The sequence below is a fragment of the Opisthocomus hoazin genome, chromosome 22, assembly GCF_030867145.1.
Source record: "Opisthocomus hoazin isolate bOpiHoa1 chromosome 22, bOpiHoa1.hap1, whole genome shotgun sequence".
Classification (NCBI taxonomy): Eukaryota; Metazoa; Chordata; class Aves; order Opisthocomiformes; family Opisthocomidae; genus Opisthocomus; species Opisthocomus hoazin.
The window spans coordinates 674,303-693,446 of NC_134435.1; the positions used below are offsets into that span (position 1 = coordinate 674,303).

Here is a 19,144-nt window from a genome sequence, read left to right on the forward strand (position 1 = left end):
ACTCGGAGAATGGTCTGGGTTGGAAGGGACCTTACAGACCATCCAGTTCCACCCCCCTGCCATGGGTCCCTCCCTTCCACCAGCCCAGGGTGCTCCCAGCCGTGTCTGCAGACCTGGCTGGTCGGCCGGGGACGCCTGCCCACCCCAGGCTGCGCGAGGGGAGATGCCCTGGGGCACGGCCGGACTCTGCTCGCCTTGCGCAGCCCTCCCAGGGACCACGCGGCAGAGCTGCCATTCCGGCAGCGCGCGCGCTGCTTTTTTTTCTCATGGCTCCGGTGCTAATTGCAGGCAGCCAGTATGGTCTGAGGGGGTGCCTCTGGCTTCTCCCTCCCCGGGACCCTCCCAGGCACTTACTCTTCCTCGTGCTGCCGCGTCCGCGCCGCAGCGATGCCTGTCCCGAGGCCGCTGCGGCCGTGCTCCTCCCGAGCGAGGTGATGGGCACAGGCAGCAGCGCCGGCTTCCAGGCTCGGCTTTGTCTCGGGCCGTTGTCCGAGATGCTCCCTTGGGAGGAGAGCGAGGAGGTCGACAGCGTCCACGAGGCGTACAGGGAGGGCAGCTTTGAGTCGGACAGACTGGATTTCCTGCTTGAGAAGGAACAGAAGGTGAGCTCAGACTAGACCTGGGGTCTGTACGGAGGGCAGGGCACGGCGGCGAGGCGTGGGCAGAGGCTGTGTTCGTGCCCCTGTGCCCGGCTCCAGCCCCCCTCGCCGCGGGGCAGCTCTCCGGTGCCCAGCAGCCGCCGTGCGTTGCCCCCTCCCCTGCCTTCCCTAGGGAGGTCGTCTTCATGTTTCCACCTGAAGCCAGGAAACCGTCCGCTTCCCCACCAGCACCCTGGCCAAGCATCGCCCCACGTTCCTTGAGAGGGTGGGCCGTGGTGATGTCCTTTTCCTAACTCCTTAAAGGAAGGAAAAACCATTCCTCTGATTGTTCGTTACCTTTTTGGGGGGTGGAGGAATGATTTATGATTTAATAACTGAGCAGTGATTCATCAAATAACTCAGGCATCAATTTATTATGAAGAAATTTCCTGAGGAGGATAGAATCGCAGCTCCAGACGCAGCGCTTATGGCTGAAGCGCTTTATGAGGCGATTTGGGGCGACTGGGCTGTGCTCTCGATGATTTGTTTGCTCTGTTTATCGGCGAGGTGGGGCTGCGGCGTTACCAGGGGCTGTGTGGTGAAGAAACGAGCTGAGGACTAATCATCAGCGCTCCTGAACGCGGGGAGGGTTCGGGGGGGGCAGCGCCGGGATGAAAGCAGCCCTGGGGCCTCTGGTCTGGACCCAGTGGTTTGGCAGAGTTAAATATAAGCTGGGAAGGAGAAGAGTGGAGGAAACCAACTAAATGGCGGCCGCAGGGTCTGGAGCGTGGGGTAAGTCCTTGGTGTGCGGCTCCAAGGCTGGCAGGGAGGCAGGGGCTGAGGTGCCCCTGGCCGTCCCTCGGAGCGGTCCGTCAGCCCGGCGTGCGTGGAGGCAATGCCCAGGTGCCCGCGCGCCCACCCTCCCCGGCCCCACTCCGGCCCTGGAAACCCTGCTCCGAGTAATGAAATCGGTGCTGGGAGAGGGGTCCTGGCTCCCCCCCGCTTTCCATTTGCAGAAGCAGAGCACCACATTTCTAAGCTGTGCGTTGCTTCTCTGCCTGAGTGTATCTCAGGGGAATTAAGGGCACAGGCAATTTTTTTTTCCCTCACCTAAATTGTATATTTTAATTATCACTCTTTCTAATGCATGTTTGTTTAGTTAAATCAATGGCGTCCAGTGCTTAAATGCCTGCTCTAAAAACAGTATTTTGACTCTAAAAGAGCCTTCAGCTTGTGGTTTCTCTTCTGGCAGGAAAAAAAAAAAAAAGACCGGAGTCATCCCATCATCCCAAAGGAATAAAGGCGAGTCCGAGCGCAGACACGCTGCCATTCGTCCTGGCTCCCAGAGTAACTCATCAAAATGGGCCCTTGCGTCACCTGCGCGTCTCTGCCAAAGCTCCTGGACTGAACTGAAGGGTCACGGGAGAAGCTGCTGATGCCAACACCCACGGTGTAGAACCAGCAGACAACGGCTGGTGTTGCGCTGTTCGCCCACCCGCACCGTCTGCCCTCCGCTCCCCGACTGCTCCCTGCCGCGGCGCCCGGCTCGAGGAGGAGCAGCGATTCCCGCACGGTGCGTGCAGCCAAACCGACCCACGGAGCAACAGAAGGAGAGCAAGCTGCCAAGTGCCATCCCGCCGGGGCAGGGGGTCCCTGGCCCTCGCTGGTGCTGCAGGAGCCCCTGCAGGGATTTGTCTGCGGGAAGGAGAAAACCCCGCACCCCGCGTGTCTCCTGCTCCCCTCTCCGCGTGTTTTTGTTTCGTGTAAGAAGAACCAGACCTGAAGAGGGGCGCGACGTAGTTGCTGGGGAAGATGCCGGCCCTCCCGGTGACGAGGGACATGCCCCGCAGCCAGCCGTCGTGGTCCTTCCCGAAGACGCGGACTCCTTCTCCCTTCTGCAGCTCCAGCTCGTCGGGTCCGTGAGCCACGTAGGGATGGAGAGCCACGCACCTGGGGGGACAGGGGGTGAGAGGCACCAGCTGCCACGGGCGGGAGGGCTGGGAGCGTCCCGAAGCCCCTCGCTCCGACCGTCCTGCGGAGCTGATGCCGCTGGCTCTGGGCGAGCGGCGGCTGCTTGCCCGAAGCCTCCTCAGCCAGCGCGCGCAGCAGATAGTTGGGTGCTGCCGTTACCGCGGAGAGAGCTCACAGGGAAGAAACTGCCTGCAACTTCAGGCCAAAGGGGATATGAATAAAAGAAGAGCCAACAGGAACGGAGAACAAAGCAGACCTCGCCAATGTTTTCTGTCCCAGAAGTGCCAGCCAAGCCACCCAAGGGCAACAAGCATTAGGGAGGAGAAAGCTGCTGTTCTCCCCTCCGGCAGCGAGTGCTCCATTGAAGCCACCGACTAAGGGCTAACGCGTCCCCGTCCCGCGGCCGAGCAGCATGAGAGCACAGGCACGATGCTCAGTCCGAGGGACAGCATCAAGAATGCCTTCTGCCTTTGAAGTGCTGGTGAGCCAGCGGCCTCGCACCTGCTTGCCTGGAGCATCGTCTGGAGGTGCGGGGAGGAGCACTGCTCATACCGCAGCGCCCGTGTTAACCCGTCTTCCTCCTTTTCCTCCTCCTCCTCCTCCTGCAACCGGGCCCCTGCAGAGGCTGACACTGGGACCTGGGTCGCTGCCCTGGGGGCCTTTGGGAATCAAGCGGAGAACGGAGGAGGTACCTGCCTCTGCTCTGGGCTGGCGAGGACTAGCAGGTACTTTGGGATCCTCTCTAGACCTCTCTGTCGCGATTCCGGGGCCACGGCTCGGTGATGGAGCTTTGTGCTCCACAGTGAACCACGTGTGGCCACACAGCGAAACAGGAGCAAAAGAAAATGGCATGGTTTTCCAAACTTTCCCCTGTTTGTTCTTTAAGGAACTTCAGTTTGTCTCCAGTGTAGCACATCTAATTTAATTGCGTTGTTGTTGTTGTTTCTTTCAAGGGGAATGCGATCTGGTCCCAAATATTAATGAGTTAGACCAATACAGTAATTATCAATATTATTTTAAAAATGGAAACGACAGACTAGTTGTCTGGATAGTCAAGGACTACCCCATAACTTTTTAAAAGGTTTCTCTCTCCCTGTTGTTCAGAACAATCACTTGGAAGTTTGACTTGAAGCGCCTGTCGTAAAGCGGCGTCTCCTGCTGTCACTGGCACAGAGCAGGCCGGGTTCGGCGTGCGGCCGTGCTCGTTCTGCCGCGGGTTGCCCCTGTCTACGGGATTCGTCTTGGCCAGCAGGACACGCAGGTGCTGGTTTGATTTTGTAGGGTTGCAAAAGGAGCTGTGCAAAATAGGCAGCTGATTGAACTGCAAATTATTGTAGGGTTTTGGGAGTTTTCCTGTGCTTAGGGTTAAGTGTGTGCAGTAGTCCTGGATGACCTGTGCTAGTGCGCAGAAGCAGCAAACACCAAGAGCGCAGTACAGATCTACAGACAGTGCTCGTGTTTCCATGGGTCTGGCTGGGTGTTGTGGAGGTGCTAATTACTGCGCAGACAGCTCGTCGTGATTTTGTTGTTATTGGGGAGCTTACTATGGTGTCGGGCTGATTAATCTTATCTAGAGGAAAACAAATCATCACAATAAATTATCTGCAAATTTTAACTCTGGGAAGGTTTTAAAAGATTGGATCATCCAAAACACCAGTGACCTTCACTGCTCTAAAATAAATAACTAGAGGCACTTAAGGACTAATTAGTTTTAAAAATAAAAATGTACTGTTGACAAATAGGCGGAACTATATAGATACTAAAGTAAGGCAGTAAGATGCAAGGACGGTTCACCTGCTGGAAATATAATAATCCAGCTGTGATACGAGTCTCTGCAGCCCCCTGCTTAGAGCAGCCAAGTCCATTCCTGCGTGGATCTGCGTTTGGATCCGAGCGCAGGGAGCTGTGCTCTGCTCTGCTTTCCCCCCTGGCTCGCCAGGGCCTGGGGCTGGATGGGCCCGAGGTGCGGGGACGGAAGGGTGCGCGACCCGCCGGCGTATTTCGGACTCCTTACGTACATGTAGGCTGATACGTGGTGCTGCAGATGGGGAAGGGTGACGATGGCTGCCGAGTGCCCCAGCGACCCTGGCGCAGCGTAGTAGGATGCACTGACCTGCAGGGAGAAGGACAGCAAAGAAAACAACAGGTTAACCCCAACATGGGCTTATTTTAGCCACTGGAAGAACAGCTGAAAACATTTGACAGGCTTCACCCACCCTTCAAAAAAAACAACAAAACAAACCAAAGATGTTTCAAGAGAAAGAAGAGTTTGGAGCGTCTGACAAAAGAAAAAGACCAGGCAGTAAGAGGAAGACTTGTAGTCCTTCAACACCGAGATGCTTTCCAGGGCATGGCTGGTGGAGCTTATCCCATCCGTAAACAAGGAACTTGTTGGGATGGTTAACGTGGCGTGTGAGGAGGCTCTCGGAGCAACGGTGAAACAGGAGAAACTCAGCCTAACAGCCATGACTTCCAAGAGTTAAGCAGGAGCCCTAAACCTGTAGTTGTTGCTGATCTCATATACATGCGATCCACTCAAGCGGGGAAGCACTGCTTCGCCCCTGTCCCTGTGCTCTGTGTGCTCACCCCTGTGTGCTCGGGTCTCAACAGGGCGAGCGCCTTGGATTCACCCGCTGTGCTTCGGGAAGGAAAAGGAGTTGTTTGGGCAAACAGCGCTTCAAGCCCAGACTTTGCTGGCGAGGAGGAGACTGTCGTGTCTGCCAGGTGAGGACTGGTGTCATCACTGCCGTTCCACTTATTTAGTTGCCTCCATCTGGGAGTATGGGCATTGTCTAACCCCCAGATAATACAGTCCTTGCCCCAGTGATCGTGTAATAACTATTATTAAAGCTGTTTCCCGCGTCTGTGGTGTGCCGAGGAGCCCCACAGCCCCATGCGCACCGGCAGCGCAGAGCGTGCCGGGCTGGGAGCTGCTGCCTGCCCTGCCGCAGCGCGGGCAGCGTGGGAGCGCAGGCAGAGGCGCCTGGCTCGGGCCTTTGGTTGGGCTGGCCCTTTCCCCGCAATCCTTTTGTATCTGAGGAGAGGTTCCAGCCACCGTAATGCCTCCTCTGCTCTCTCGTCGGGGTCTTCCGTGCTCCAGGGAGGAACCTCAGCCCCATTTCTGCTGTCAGGGTAATTGTGTGCCTTGAACATGCCGTGCCGGACCCGTTGCCGCAGCGGGCGAGATGACGACCCTTGGGGCTCCCTGTCCTAGTGAGGATGTGGGCAGCGTGCTGGGCTGTGCCTGTTCCCCTGTCCCCCCTCGTCTCGCAGGTTGGGTGACATCTGCCTGCTTAGGGCCTTTCTGGGGGGAGGTGTGTGCTGCCGGGTGTCCTCTGCCCGGCGTCCCGCTGAGCGTCTGGCTGTTGCCCCCGGCCCCCAGGAGTCAGAGCCGTGCACGCTGCTCCTCATCCGCTTGGCCCGTGACCTTGCTGGTGTGCCGGTCCCTGTGCTGGCAGCGCAGCAGAGCCCGGGGCCGGGGGGTGATGCGGGAGGGCAGCCGCAGTGCCCTGGCCTGGCTGCGCCCGCCGCTTCGGAGGGACCGATGGCAGCCTTCAGTCTGGCGCGGAAGGATGCTGTCTTCTGCGGATCGATCCCTCCTGAAGCACAAAACGCTGCCCCGGGGTGAGCCGCTGTGCGGGAGCAGGTCAGCCCCGTTTGAGACCCAGCGCGGCGCAGGCGGAGAGGCGTTTGCCGGGTTGCGCGGTTGCCGGAGGGTGGCTGCTGTCGGGGGGTGAAAACAAACCCTGGGATGTGGCTGGCAGCTGTGCTCTCCAGCAAAGACCACAGGATCTTTAACGATGAGGCTGTTGGGGCTTTAATCTCTTTTTCATTTCAGATCTAATTTCTAGTGGCCATGTCTACAACGTGGTGCTGGGGCACTGGCTTAGAAAGGACCTATGGAACAAAAAAAAGTGACTCACCAGCTCTGCTGCTCTCCAGTATATTAAGTTAATTAAAAAATCCCCAGCAATGATAGCTTCTGTCTCTGGACCTGGAGTGGCAGGTAAGCTTCAAACCATCCCTGCGTTCCTCATTTTCTAGTCCAGGTAGGGTCAGACCAGGCTCTCAATAAATAAAAGTGGAGTGGAAATTGTAATTCTGTTTTAACAAATTCTATAACCAAAACCTTTGAAATTTGGGGATTTGGCATTTCTTTTTGCTGCGTTGGAGCGAAATGACAACTTTTTGCTGGTTTTCCTGGTGGAACTGTGGTGAAATTTCCACTTCTGGATGGGAAGCTTCATGTTTTTCATCTCTCTCTGTTACCCCTCTGCATGGAAGCAGCAATCCTTTCAGAGCCTGCATCAAAACTGGTTTTGTATTTTCAACAGAGAGGAAGAAAGACTGAATAAAATATTTTTGAGCCAGGTATAATTGATTTCAGCACTCACTTTTGCTGATCTCCTGTGAGTACCTTGCAAGCCCTTATAAGTACAAGGAGTTTCGTTTCCTGCCTCTCCCTAAATCCCTCTCTTGCTCCATCTCCCTGCCCGGCTTGTCGCCAGCGCGATGCCTGGCCGGGCTCCTCTCCCAGTGCCCTGCTGACACTGGCAGCTCCCTGCCCACAGTGCTCACGCGAGGCCTGGGGGGGGGAGACTTTCCCTGTTCCACCCATACTGAAAGTTGGGTCCTGCAACTTTCAGATCATTTATTAGATAGAAAAGCCAGATGTACGTGATGGCAGATGTCAGGTTTATCAGCTCACTTTGACGAGCGGCAAAGGGCTCTTGGCCAGATGTGCTTGCGCCGCAGGCACGGGCACGGTGTGCCACAAGCCCTGCAAACCGGTTTGGCTCCCGCCCTGGCACCGCGGCGGGGAAGGAGGAGCAGGAGGAGGGCTGGCGGCAGCGCCGGTGCTGCCGGTTGTTCCCTTTTATGGGCCGAAGTGGGTCCGACCTGATCCTTGGCGGTGCCAACGCCAGGCAGGCACGTCGTGGTTTGGAGAGCCCTCCAGCCACCAGGCGCAGCTGCTTCAGCTTTTTTTTTTCTTTTTTTTTTTTTAAATTGCCAGATCCAAATGTATATTCAGTACCTGTCTGGAAGCCTGTCCTGGCAGAGGAGATGGATTTAAAGGCTCGGGTAGTAACGGGGTCGCTTGGTTTCCAGTTTGGTCGCTAAGGTTGCTCTGCTGCCCCATCCCCGAGTGATGGCTGATGCCAGGAGCCCCATCCTGTGATCCAAAGCCTTGCTGTTGTCAAACCTGGTTGCAGCTCAGCTCCCTTCCTCCCAGCCGGTCTCACGGGGCCTTGCATCCTTATCTCAGGCAGGGGATGAAACTGGGTCGTTGTCCGAAGGGGCAGAAGCAGCTCTGAGCGCTCTGTGGAGGCCATGGTCCGGGCAAGCAACGGGCCAGGTGCTGCTGACGGGACAGCTCCTTCCATGGAGCGAGAGAAGCTCTGGTGTTTGGGGCCATGGCTGCTCTTGGACTTCTCCGGGCTCTGTGTGGAGCCCCAGCCGGTGAGGTGGACTTTGCCGGGCTCCCGGGGAGGGTGGATGCTGTGGTGTGCCTTCCTGCTGCCGGTGGTTCCCCCACGCAGCCCCTGTGGCTTTGCTCGCTGCTCGCTGTCCAGGGCAGACGCTGGCTCCCTTCGCTCTGCTCGGCGCAGGAGGGCATCGGTGCGGGGGCACCTCCCAGCCAGCCCCGTGTACCTCACCCTCGCCTGCCAGCTAAGGCTGTCCAACCCTGGGCTTGGTCTCCTGGGACAATTCCCACTGCACCCGTTAAATCCTCGCCTGCTTCGTTCTCGCAAATCGTTTGGTGTTGCCCACCCGGTCTCAGAGATTCCTCCCGGGAGGCTGGGCTGCTCGGGGCTGGCTCCCGGGCGGCTCGAGAGCTGCCATCATGCTCCGTCCCCGGCGCAGGGTGAAGGCTGGCGAGGGTTTCAGCCCGCAGGCGGGAAGGCTGGGCCGCAGGCTCCGCTCCATCTGCTGCACCGTCTCTGCGGCCGCCCACAGAGAGCCGGGCTGCTCGGGCTCCGCAGCCTGACTCGGGAGCACGGCATCCCGCGGAAGCAACTAGGGATGCCATTCAGCCCACTCTTTTCTTCACTCTGTTGCTAATAACGGGAGACCCCAGACTGATATTTGTGCTCCGGGGTTGAGTTTTCAGGGCTGGCAGTAGGCACGCAATGTTCATTACTTCCAAATTTCTATTTTATCTGGAGTAGTTTAAGCCCAAGAAGCACAGATCTTTTCCTTCCAGGTAATGATGTGTATGTAAAATTAATCGCCATGGAACAACCGCACTTCCGGAGATGCGCTGCTGTTTTTCCGTAGTCTCGGCACTTACTGTCGAAGCTGAACTTCTGCCAGAAGCTGCTGAGCAGGGTCGACCAACCTTTGGGATGAGCATCAGCTCTTGCCTCTCCCGCTACTCCTCCATCCTGCAGCTTTGTTCTGATCGTGAGGGCTCCCGCAGCTTCTCCGTCTGCTTCACACAAGGAAAAAGGGCGCACGGCCTCCGTGGGACATGGCCAGCATGCTCCAGCCTGGCAGCGCGTATCTGGGCTTGCAGAAGAGTCTCAGCTTGGCAGGTCAGTCGTCGGCCCCCGAGCCCAGGGATGGGCAAAGGAACGGCTGCAACCTGTGTGGCTCAGTGAGCAGCACGGATCCTCCTGCGGACCTCTGGGAGCAAAATCGTTGCTCAGAAGAAAGGAAATGGCAGCCCTTGTAAGGCAACACGTTAACACATCCGCGCTGCTGCTGCTGCTGTTGGTGATAGCTCACACTGAGACATTTTTAGTAAAATTGTATTGGGTTTGCGAGACATGATACCATTTCAATTGAATTATAGTTCTATTGTAAGGCTTCATTTCCTCTCACATAAAACAGGATCTAACCTCCAAGGCTCTTTGCAGGCTATTGCTGCGCACAAAATGCCTGCTGGGTTTTATTGCACAGACACTGAGCTACCAGGGGCTGGCTTATTGCTTTGTAAAACGTTAGCGCAACCTTGAATAGGAGAGGTGTCATATAAAACTAAACAAACCCTTTTTTCTCCCATTTCAGATGATCTGTGAAGATTCTGTATTGAGATCTCTAGTCAGAGAGTGAAGCAGGAATGAGAGCCTTTTGCCTCCTAAAATCAAGAGCAGATGTAGTCCAAAAGGTCAGTCTGCATTGATGATCTCGGCCCTGAATTCAGCTCCGCTCAGCATGGTCCCAGGTCTGGACTGCAGGCCGGCAAGGACTCCCGGTAATCGCCCCCCCCCCCCGCAGAAACCATTCACGGGGACGCGGACAGATACGGGCAGAGGGCTGATTTACGGCAGGGCAAAGCCCCTGACTGCTTTCCAGCAGGGCTGGCAGCCCTGGTTGGAAGAAGCAGGAGGCCGCTTCGTTAGTTCTGCGGGTGCTGTAACACTGCTGACTGGCGTGCTGCGAGGAAGGCTCTCCTGCGGGCAGTCTGCCTCTGGAGAGAGCTTGGTGGCTTGGGGTGCGACAGCGGAGCTCCGCGCTGCCGAGGTGCCTGCGTCTGCCCCGGCACGCAGAGCAAAGGCTGCGTTCAGGGTGCCCAGACGTGAGACCTCCTGCGCTGAGGTTTTGAGGGTAAGCACTGGGCGTGCTAGGGACTGCTCCTGTGCTTGAGACTTACCAGGAAGATGGAAACACCAATTAATAAAAAGCATGGGTTTCTATTTGCTTTTAAGCACGGGGGTTAGATGAAAAGGCCGTTAAAGCAATCGCTGGCAGTACAGACCGGCTCAGCACGATGCAGCTTCCGCGCCAGTCCCACTGGGCTTTTATTTGCTCGTAATTCAGGGCCTGATTCTGCAGGTCCTGCCATGCCGGTGCAACTTAATTCCGCGAGAGGAGCTCAGAAAGGCTCGTCGGCAAAGTAACGCAGGTGAACGTGGCCAGTGGCTGGTTTTAGCTTTCATTTTGCAGATGCTGAGAACTGCCTGTTTCTGGTCTACATCATTACGTGGCAAACCAGATCCTTGCTTGCCCTGTGAATCCAGGCACATGCACAGGCGCGTGTCTGTGAATGAGCTGAGGCTCCGTTAGCTCCCTTGGGAACTCACGTTCCTTACTGCCTTCTAAAATGAAAAACACTTTATTTTGCAAGTTAAACTCCCTGTTACTTTCTGCTCTACACCTGGAGCTCACTGCAGCAGGGCAGAAATCAGAATGGGGATGTGCTTTATCCATGTTCAGTTACTCTGACAACTTAATTTCTCTTTTTATGAATTCCCTTGGGCCCCTGAACCCTGAAGACAGACCTTTCCAATTCGGAAGGAGCGGAACAAATCCCAGGCAGCCTGATGAGGATGGCACATCCTGCTGACGCTGGTAGCACGGGTGCTGTGTCTTTGCACGCTTGTGCTTTAGCTTTTTGATTTGCTGCCTGCACATCGTGTTTCTACCCAGGGTTTGCGCCTTGGGCTCGCACGGCTGCCGCAACGCCCGCGCCGCCGGTTCCTTACCTGGAGCGGGGTGCCGCAGGGAAGCTCGCCTTTCTCGCTGCTCGGGGTGGCCACGGTGGGGTTGCTGGAGCTGATGAGCACGGGGGAGCTGATCTCCAGCGCCTGCCGCTCGGCGGGCGCGTGGACCATCCGGTTGAGGGTGTTGAGGGCGGTGGTGATGGAGAACTGCCGCAGGCTCTTCCGCCGGGAGTCGGGCGCCTTGGGGAAGGCCGGCGAGTCTGCGCCCTTGGCTTTGGGTGACGCCATTCGCAGGGATGCGGACTTAAACTGGGGGGACCAGTGGCTTTTGCTGGTCTGCAGCAGCTGCCTCGCAGTGGTGTTTGGCTGGAAGAGACAAAGGGAGACATGATGGCGCTTTTCAGAAGTCACACCCGGCACAGCCCGGCGACTGCTCAGTTTGCCTTTTTTCCCCTCTTTTCCCATCTGGCAGCAGAGCTGTGGGCAGATTTCAGATGACGTTACAGGCGATCTTTAAAAACTCGTGGCTCAGTCATTTCCCCGAGATGTTTTCAGTGACAAATCCTGGATGCGAAATTACTGATGCAAAGCTGACAGCAAAATTAAAATTGCTTTGAAAAATTTGTTGCTTAGACAACACGTTACTGAGGCCGAGTGCTCCTCCCCAGTACTTTACAGAAAGCTTCATTTCTTGTCAAAGCCTTTGGCTCGCAGAGGTGTCAGGCGAGCTGGCTGACTCTCTCGCCGTGTTATAATAAATTTAACTCTAAATTAGAAGGGATGGTGGGGCACATCACCCTTTTCCACTTTGTGCCGGCACACTTGGGTGCGTCTCGCAGCAGGACGTCAAAGCCCTGCGGCCGACTTCAAGGCATGAGCTTGGAGAAGCCCTCGCTGGTGGCTTTCCCAGCAGAATTAGATCCACCCAATTACATCTCTGTGGGCCTAAACATTTACAGCTTTTTCCTGCTTCCATTGGAAAAAGCCTGGCTTGTTAACCATTGGGTTTAATGAGAGAAGAGTCAGGCCCTGAATTTGCATACGGGCAGCATTCAAACAGTATTTCTTGGAAACTGCTGATCACACAGTATTAATAGCAAACAGCATGTGGTGACAACGTATTTTACCGCGATGACTGCCAGAGGAATTAATCATGATTTACTGCTGACATTAACGAATTGCAAAACTTTGAGATTCTCACCCACTCCTGTGAGGCAACGTGCCTGGCTCCGGGGATGAGCAAGGATTACTCTAACGCAGGAGAGGTACAGGTGTCTCTCGAGCATTATAATTTTAAAGCAAGGATTGTTTCACATTTCCCTCCTCCTCACTCCTTAGAGCAAGGTTTAAAAACCAGAGTGTGTGCATATGTGCTCATAGAAGATGGCAGTACTGTAATTTCTGTAGGTGACTAAACTTTCGCCTCACCGGAAACATTTTCCTGCCTTCTCTAAACACCAGGAGATGTGATAAAATGGGGCACAAACCTGTCTCAAAGCCGAGAAAAGCTTTGCATCTCCCAAAGCAGACCTACCTTTGCCTTCTCCGTAATTAATTTCTAATTCCTTGGTGGCTTTATGTGGCCCTAACTAACTTATTTCTGTTAGCACCAGGCTTAAGTAATTACTGAAGCTAAAATGATTTCATGAAATGAAAAGACATTTTACAAAAATGTATTAGAGCTTCAAATAAGATATTTTACTAGTGTCCTTTTATAAAATACCCATAAAGAGTGCTTGCTGTAATTATGATGATTACAAGTATTAATTTTATTTCTAGGAATTCTTGTTGGTGCCATTTACACCCTGCATCTCAAGCTAAACTGCAGGAATACAATTAACGTCTAGACCAGTGCTAACAAAATACTGTCAGGGAGCGGGTGGCTTAAAGGGCTCCGGAGCCGGGGCGCTGGGAACGCTGTGCTGAGCCGAGCTGAGCTGGGACGGCTGGGGACCAGCGTGACAGCCAGCACCCTGCAGCCCCGGGAAGGCGGCTGGGGGGGCTCACGGGGCAGAGCCCCCAGCGAACAGAGCTACACGAGAGCTGACTACAACAGAACCCATTAAAAATGCAATGATGATGTTTTGCCTGACTGTTGTGGTTTTGCCCCCAGTTTTTTTCCTTGTTGCAGAGGCTTCATTCCAGCGAGGAAGAGGGAGAGCTGTCTGCAGGGCTGAAGGGCAGCGGTGAGCTGGGCCAGGCCGGGAGGAGGGCTCTGCCGACAGCTGCCGGCAGTGGCATGGCGTTGGGTGGGCACGGCTGGCGTTGGGTGGGCACAGCGGGGAAGGGGCTGGACCCCTTCACACACAGGGTGGGGAAGGTCCCAGCCTCAGCGGCGCAGCCCCATCGAGTCCTCCAGGACAGCGTCTGGTGCGTACGCGTTCTGAAACGCCGGCTCGTCTGCCCTTACTCAGCACAGTGCTCACACTCGTGTTTAATTTGAAGGTGTGAGCATGTCTGAGTCGGGACTGTGGACACGAGTCTGACGGCAGGGACATGAAAAGCCTTTGACTTGCTGGATGGTTTCCATCGCGTGGAGATGCCTCTGTAATTGCCACGCACAGCTAATAATGGAAATGGCATTGTAGCTACAAACCAAGTGGAAACCCCCTATGTAAGTGTCGAGGTAATTGGTGTCACGCTGCCGAGACCCTCAGATCGCTATTTCAGGAGCTGAAATAACCTGACGTGGCTGGAGTGCCAGTGTTTGAAATACTCCGGAGGGAAAAAAGCTAGTTTGTGTTGACTGATAGCTACATCCCTTTGGAAAGACCTAGGTTTCTGAGCAACCCCGCAGAAGTGAATCTTGTTAACTTTTAAAATGTTTTGATTTAATCTTTATAAGGGTATCTGCCACGTGTTGGGGGGAAGTAAGGAGAATTTTGGAAATGAATTTGTTTTTATCTCTTCTGAACTAATACAGAAAGTTTAGGGCTAAAATTTCAATGACTGCAAGGTTGAAGGGGTCAGAGAAGGCTGGTGCCGGCTGGCCAAAACATTGACACCCACGCAGAGTGCGTGCATAAATTTTCCGTCTGAATTGGTGGAAATTTTGTATCAATCTTGCAGTCAGTGACTCTTTCGTGTCTGTGTCTCAGTGTTTTCTGCTGGCTGCTGCCTTGAAGAATAAGCAGAGACTGCAGCGTGGCATTGCACTTGAAGCCGCACAGCTCTCCAGGTGGGCTTGGGGCCAAGTGACTGTCACCTGCTCCCGAGGGAGGGCAAGGGCAGGCGGAGGTGGGGCGAAGCCAGAAGGTGGGGGTGTCCTGTCCAGATGTGAGAGCCGGGGAGGGAGGGCAGCGGCTTGCGGCGCCAGCTGCAGCGCTCGCGCGACAGCCGGCAGCTTGGGGTTTGTTGGTTGGTTGGTTTGTTGGGATTTCCTTACAGCCACCTCGTGGCTTTGAAAAAATGAGATCAAGCTGCCTGCAGCAGAGCTTTGGTCTAAAGCCAGGCTGTGCTGGACACAGGCAGCTCCTGCGTCACCCACCCGAGGCTCCAGCATCCCTGGGGTGAGGTTCTCCCGCCGGCCAGGGCTCCAGGGGGAAGAAATCACCTCTTTATGGAGGTCTGCAGAGGGACAGCACTCTCCAGGTACCCGCCTCGGCTGGGTATGGTCACCCGGTGCTGTGCCTGGCTGGAGGAGGGCACGGCACCGGGTACTGCAGAAGGGAGTGACGGAGGCAACTGCTCCCGTGCTTGTCATGTCGTACAGTAACAACCCCCCGCTGTCACGGGGCCGGGCCGGGCCGGGAGGATGCTCGCGCCGCATCTGCTTGTTTTAGATGCGCGCTCGCTCCCCATGTGTGAACTCTGCTGTGGGGGTGGAGATGAGCACAGCCTCCTAACGCAAATCAACAGAATGAGTAAGCCGTGAAACAGAGGCAAATAGAGCGAAAGAGAAAAACACAAACGCAGATGGCAGGAAGCCGAGGAAGGCTCCTCCTGCGAAGAGGTGAATCCTAATGACAAAGGGAGCACTGCTGGCTGCCCAGCCTCCCTGCATCTGCATGAGCAGGCTGAAAGCCCACCTTTTATAGAGCTGCTGGTGACGTGTGAGGCTGCTCTGACCTGGTTTTTCTCTTTCAGTTCCTCCCCTTCCTCAGAAACCACAGCTGGCTCTTGGCCGTTCGATTTCTCTTACTCCCTGCCAGCCAGCCCACATCCAGCCCCGACTCCCTGGGGACACTGGCCTGGACCACAGCTTCCTTCTCCTGCCTCCTCTCCCGCCCGTGAGAGCGAGGAGACCACCGCGTCTGCGCTGCCAGCTGGGCAGAGGAAGAGGTGAGGTCTGTGCACGGACACTGATGCCTCCGGGCAGCGCTTTGTTCCGCGCTGCCGTGCCTCACCTCGCGTTGGCCCCGCAGGGACGGCCGACTGTGCTGGCAGGCACGGTTACTCGGACGAGCGTGTCCTCTAACAGAGCAAACGCAAGCTCTGTGGCTTTTGGGGAATAAAGGGAAACACAGTAGAAGTTCAGGTATTGCTCTGCAGATCTGTGCCTCCAGTGGGCTGGGTATGTTCAACCTGCCTAAATGATGTACCCCCAGGCTCGGAGGCAATTGTCTTTACTGTGTCAGTAGGTGTCTTCTAGACATCTCCTTGGACTGTTTTGGTCCTGAGATTCCCACCATCAGCCACTCCTCCTCCACGGCAGCAGCGTGGGCGAGAAGCTGAGCCGAGGGACTGCAAGGGCTGCTGGTGGGGGGCATCTGCATCCCTCTCTGGAGCCCCTCGTCCCGCACGTGTCCGGGGGCTGTCGTGGGGGTCTAACTGCCGGCAGTGGTGTCCGAGGGGGCTTGGGAACCTGACTGCTCTCCAAGAGGGAGCTGCTATGGAGCTGGGGAGTAGCAGAACACTGTACAGTCTACAGAAGAACCCAGCCCAGCCCCTGGGTGCTGCGGGGTGCTGTTACCTTGTGGAGCGTCAGGCAGTCCTTGTTCTCGGCCTTATCCCGGCTCCTCAGGTCAGCGCTGTAGAGTCCTCTGCCGAGGGGCGGTGGCAGGGGCAGGTGCTTGATGACTTGCACAGAGCTGGCTGGGAAAACGCCGCTGATCCCGTTGACCTCCCCCAGGTACCAGTTCTCATCCAGCTGTCGCAGCAGCACGATGATGTCCCCCTTGTTGAACCGCAGCTCCCCGGGGTTGTGTCCTCGGTAGGTGTACAGGGCCTTGGCCCGCGGGACCTGTGGGACGAGAAACAGCCCTTGCAGTTTGTCCACGGCAGCGATGCTTAACAGACAACATTCCCCAAAAGCATTCGTAATTGCTGGGAAAAATTTAAAGGTCTAAGGATTAAGCATGCATACACTGGCATTAACTACCCACATCCTTTCTTGATGTGTTTTTCTAATGAAGACAAGCTCCAAAATACTTATGCTAAATTTGTATCAAGATGAAAAGCAGGCTGAACTTGTTTAAGAATATTAAGAAACAATTAATGCCTTAAAGTAGTTTCCCACGGGATCGTACTGCCCGGTACAAGGTCTCCTCTACTATAATGTCTATTTTAATGAGCCCAGGTGTTTCTGTTTCCGAATGACTGGAGGTCGCAGCCGTCGTCCAGCTGACCTGGTGGCTGTCACCTGGAGTGGGCAACGGTGCGTGTCAAGGAGAAGGCAACAGGAGCAAGGTGAGCACAGATACTGCTCTCCTGTGGTTATGTCTCTGCTTTAGCACTCTGTGACTGTGATTTCATTTCGGTCTTTAGCCTGGGTTACAGGAAGAGAGGCTTCGTAATGTTATTGTTGTTGCAGTGTAATGTGAGAAAGAAGAGATAAACCAAAACCAGGAGGGCTGAGGGAACCTTACCATCCTGACTCTCATCGAAATGAAACTGCAAAGTTCGCTTGCAATAACGGCTTTGCTGACCCTTGGCTATACTAGAGAACTCCATTCAATGCACAACGCAGCAGATCCTTTACACAGCTGAGTGAACCCAGAGCCGCCCCGGCCTCGGTGCTGTGAACCCACGCGGTGCAACTTGAGGGCAGCCTGAGGGGGGGTTTCTTGGGGGGAGTGCCGATACGCTGGTGTTTTCTGCGCTCTTTGTAGCCATTCTAGGTAAGCGTTTGCAGGGTCCCATACACTGGAAATCAGCAATACTGAAAGGCTCGGTCAAAGACAAGAGGGAGATACCTGCAGCACAGTGGCTGGAGCAGAGCACTGCGTCCCACACAGGTGCATCCTAGACCGAGGGAGACCTGGCTTTGTTTACGTTTGTTGCCATTTGCAACATCGCAGTTGTAAACGGAATGTCAAACGCCGAGTGTTCAGCTCTGTCCTTCTGCCGGCCCTCCGGCTGGAAACGAGTTCTGCTCCTTTAGCTGCTGGCCAGCCCCTAAGTGCTCAGGCAGTTGAACCAGGTGATCATCGTAGGTCCCCTCCAACTGAAATTTCTGTTCTGTTCTGTATTCTGCTGTGAGAAGGTGTGCTACCTTCACAGGACGGGCTGCCAGCAGACCCCTCGTCCCATCAGCTCTGCAGACAAGTTAGAAATAAAAGTTTAAGAACAAATATCCTTGAGTGTGTTTGTGAATCCTCAGTCACTTGATGATGCTGTTCTAGCCCAGGCTCTTGTCAGTACAGATCATTTCCATCCCATACCGGATGAGTGGTCCATCCAGTCTCACATCCAGCTGGAAACAGCGACCAACACAAAGTGCTCGGCTCTGCTGCAGCGGTGCCCCTCTGGGAGAGATTTCTGCGTTGCTTGAGGCAAACAGTGATTGTTTTTGGCGTGAAGTAACACAGCTTTATATATTCTAAACTATTATCTGAACTGTTATAGCTGCAGATATTGCTCTTCCCTTGAATTGTACCAGATTCTCAGCTTCAGTAATATCTTGCATTGTGGTTCATTTTCTTTAATCCCCTTTGATTAACTGTTCTGCTGTTTCTGGCTGTGGGAGCTTCACTGCAACTGGTAGGAATCTGGAAACAAGAAACAGATCCGTTTTCTGGCTTCTCTCTGCTTTCCAAGGCATGGCAGTGTCCAAAGGATTCTTTGGACTAAGAGGGGAATCTTTGAATTTGGGTTGGGAAAGTAGTTTAAGGGTCCTGCCTGCCCCTCCTGTGCTGGCAGATGAGATAAAACCTCAGTGAGTGGCTGCTGGGCCCCTCCACCGGAGACAGCCCCAGCTCTGCAGCGTGGGAGGCTGTGCCCTGCCGCAGGGCTGCCTGTCCTCACCCGCCGTGACGGTGCCCAGCACAGTGCAGCCCTGCATGTTAAGGGGAAAAACCCCAAATGCTGAGCTCCATTTCTAGCCTCCCAGCTGGTAGCAGAGCCGCAGGAGAGACCCGCCGAGAAAAGGGGAAGCCAGGACTGTCCCCAGCTCCAGAGCCTTGGTCAGTTTTAAACAGAGGTGCCGGTGCCTGGGACAGCCAGGGACAAGAGGCTTTTCGGCTTCTTCTGTGCCAGCCTCTGCAGATCTAGATTGTCCTTCTCCACTTTTTAGAATTTGTAATGTCATGTGGGAACTGCAGGAAAAACCTTTGCAGCGGGCAGAGGAGCTCACTCCATCCACAGCGGGCAGAGGAACTCCATCCATGGCCGAGTGCTTCAGACTCGGCACGTCTTCAGCTCTGGTCCAGCGGCCAAGACGCGGGGACCGCCATGGGGAGCAGGGTCCCATCCCACGTGAGCTCAGCTGCGCGTGCTGGGGCGGCAGTGGGCTTTAGGGCTGCTGGCTCTGCATCTCCTGTGACAAAATGTGGATTTGTGTCTGTCAGCTGCCAAGTGCTGTGGCACACAAGGCCAACTCTGATCGCAGTTTTTCCAAGCCGTAGTCACCACACCCCTGCCGACCTTGCAGGAGACGGCACTTTTGTACCAGCAACACATTCAGGCTTTTCCTGCCTATTTCTCTGGAAGGAGATAACCCCATTTCCCCAAATCCACCTGTGCCAGTGCCCAGGGCTCAGGCAGGACTTCTGCAGAATTCGCCCCCCATCAGACACTTCTGGGAGGTCGGGAAGGTGGAAGAGAGAAACTCGATATCAGCTCCCTGAAATGCGGAAAAGATCACGTTTTCCATGGAAATGATTTAGGTTTTGGGAAGAGAACATCTTCCAGCACTCCCAAACACTGATGCTTGGTAGGAAAAAGGAACCAAGAAGAGAAAAATTTTATGTACTGCATTTACTTCAGAGCATTTGAAACAGGAAGCAATTAGTTTAATGTTTAGTTCTAATTAACTTATTTTGTTAATTT

At 55.0% G+C, this 19,144-nt stretch overlaps 1 protein-coding gene across 4 annotated transcripts in view; it reads right to left on the reverse strand.

The window, feature by feature from the left end:
* Positions 1-19,144, reverse strand: part of SH3RF2 (SH3 domain containing ring finger 2) — a 44,745-nt gene that overhangs the window by 10,413 nt on the left and 15,188 nt on the right. For 3 of the 4 annotated variants that reach the window (XM_075441541.1, XM_075441540.1, XM_075441539.1), the window contains exons 3-7: positions 15,849-16,118; positions 10,979-11,302; positions 4,568-4,662; positions 2,358-2,528; positions 355-584 (exon numbers count right to left, since the gene is read on the reverse strand). In XM_075441541.1, coding sequence (XP_075297656.1) covers positions 355-584; positions 2,358-2,528; positions 4,568-4,662; positions 10,979-11,302; positions 15,849-16,118 — 1,090 coding nt within the window. The remainder of the gene's footprint in view (positions 1-354; positions 585-2,357; positions 2,529-4,567; positions 4,663-10,978; positions 11,303-15,848; positions 16,119-19,144) is intronic. The other variant, XM_075441542.1, reaches the window with a different exon arrangement.